The 2030-nt window shown below is 44.4% G+C and overlaps 1 protein-coding gene across 1 annotated transcript; it reads left to right on the forward strand.

Annotated features, from left to right (window-relative positions):
* Positions 1 to 22: 22 nt before the first annotated feature.
* On the forward strand, positions 23 to 1940 carry CSUI_011318 (histone lysine demethylase jmjd6b; the record flags this gene model as incomplete). The annotated part of the gene is made up of 3 exons (XM_068071418.1): positions 23 to 177; positions 681 to 919; positions 1756 to 1940. Coding segments are annotated over 3 exons (579 nt in total), but the record flags the coding sequence as incomplete, so codon positions are not given.
* Positions 1941 to 2030: the final 90 nt, after the last annotated feature.

Here is a 2030-nt window from a genome sequence, read left to right on the forward strand (position 1 = left end):
GGGGGGGGGGGAAGAAGAGAAGAGAGAGAAGCCTGCTAATGGGGGGTGTCGTAAAGGGGGTGATACCGAGCTAGCTGACAGTCGACGTTCATTACTCGATGACTATGAGGTTCCTTCATACTTCTCGGAGAAGAGAGATCTCTTCACGACCTTAGGTGACCAGCGACCCAACTTCAGGTAGAGATTTCTATGCCCCTAGACACCTCCATACATCTAGATCTTATCTTCTTTACCTTTTCGAAAGTGCTTGTAAGAAAGAAAGAAGGAAAAGAGATGATGACGACCTTCTTCATACAACGTCAGAATGCAAGAAAGAGGAGGTCCTGTAGGATGAGTCTATCAACCCAACCTTCCCTCGTGTATTGTCTCCTGTTCTTTCAGCCTTGTCCTTTCTCTCTAGCCCTTCACATTTCTCGTCACCCCCCCCTTCAAAAGTATCGTCATACATACAAACTAACTCACACGAGAGAAGGAGAGCTCACATGTACACACGATCTCTCCGCCCCCCATCCATCTCTACTCATTCGTCTACATACATGTACATATTCCTACAGATCTGTATCCTCTCTTTCTCTGACCCTGTCACTCTCCCTCTCTCTCTCTCTCTCGATAGATAGAAAAATGTGCATCTCTATACGCATGTATTTAGAGAGGGTGTCTCTTTCTCTGGATGCTTGTAGATGGCTGTTGATCGGATATAAGAGAAGCGGATCGAAGTGGCACATCGATCCAAATCAGACAAGCGCGTGGAATGCTGTGATTCGAGGGAAGAAGCGATGGATTCTTCTCCCTCCTCATCTCCCTCCTCCAGGCGTCTTCCCTTCAAGAGATGGGAGTGAAGTGACGCAGCCTGTGTCTCTGATTGAATGGTATCTCAACTATTATGACCTTCTACATGAACCAGGCTATCCATACACAGGTAGGGACTATCACGTTGCACCTTCTCTTCTCTGCTGTCTTCTCTCTCCTCGTTCTTCTCTCTTTCTTACTGTGAGAAACAGTGAAGACAGCTGAAAGATCGATCGATAGACAAAGAAAGAAAGAAAGAAGAAAGATGAGAGATGATCCGCGTAAATAGGAAGAAGGTCTTTGATATGCCGCAAGGACAGCAGTATCGTGAGGAAGAGGAGAAGGATGAAAAGAAGAGAGAGAGGCTGAATGAAGAGTTTCTTAGGAAGCTATTGGTTATCGACGTAAGGCTTATAGAAATGAAGAAAGTCTGGAAAGGTAGCTCGCTTCTTGACGAAAGTCTGATTCGTGTGTGGATGGATCATTACAAGAAAGAAGAATGCGCTAGGTTGGAAAGATGAGAAGAAATGATGATCATAGTCATTGAGATATACATCACTTTTTCAGGTGTATATACACCCTGGAACTGTCCTTCATCTCTATTGCCTAGTGTGATGGAAGGTGTCTCGGGGCTGTATCTCCTTCTCCTTCTTCTTTTCTTTCTGTCTTTATTTTGTTTTCTCTCTCAAAATAATAGCCTTTCTTCTCTCACTCTTCTTCTTCGTCCTCTCCTCCTATCAACCCCTCTTTCTTCCTTCTTTCTCTTTTCTTCTTATTCCTGTGCTTCTCCCGCTTCATCTCCCCCCTCAAACCTTGGGAATTCTCTCAACCCTTCTTCCCTCTTTCTTCCTTCTTTCTCTTTTCTTCTCATTTCCTCTCTTATTTTTTCCTCCTTCTGGCCATCGTTCTTCTCTTTCTCTTCTGCCTTTCCTTCCTGTCTCTGCTTGTCGTTTCATCTGAGTGTAGAGGGCGTGGCTCCTTTGGAAGGGACAGTAAGAGAAGGCGAGATAGTTTTCATTCCCCAAGGATGGTGGCACTGCGTGTTGAATGAAGAAGACGATACAATTGCTATCACTCAAAACTATGTCTCAGAGACTAGTCTCCCATCTGTCCGAGCTTTTCTACATTACCAAAGGCAAAACATCTCAGGTAACGATCTCTCTCACTCTTTCTTTCTTTCTCACTCTTTCTTTCTCTCTCACTCTTTCTTTCTCACTCTTTCTTTCTTTCTCACTCTTTCT

This window comes from Cystoisospora suis (genome assembly GCF_002600585.1).
Source record: "Cystoisospora suis strain Wien I chromosome Unknown contig_10824, whole genome shotgun sequence".
NCBI classification, from domain to species: domain Eukaryota; phylum Apicomplexa; class Conoidasida; order Eucoccidiorida; family Sarcocystidae; genus Cystoisospora; species Cystoisospora suis.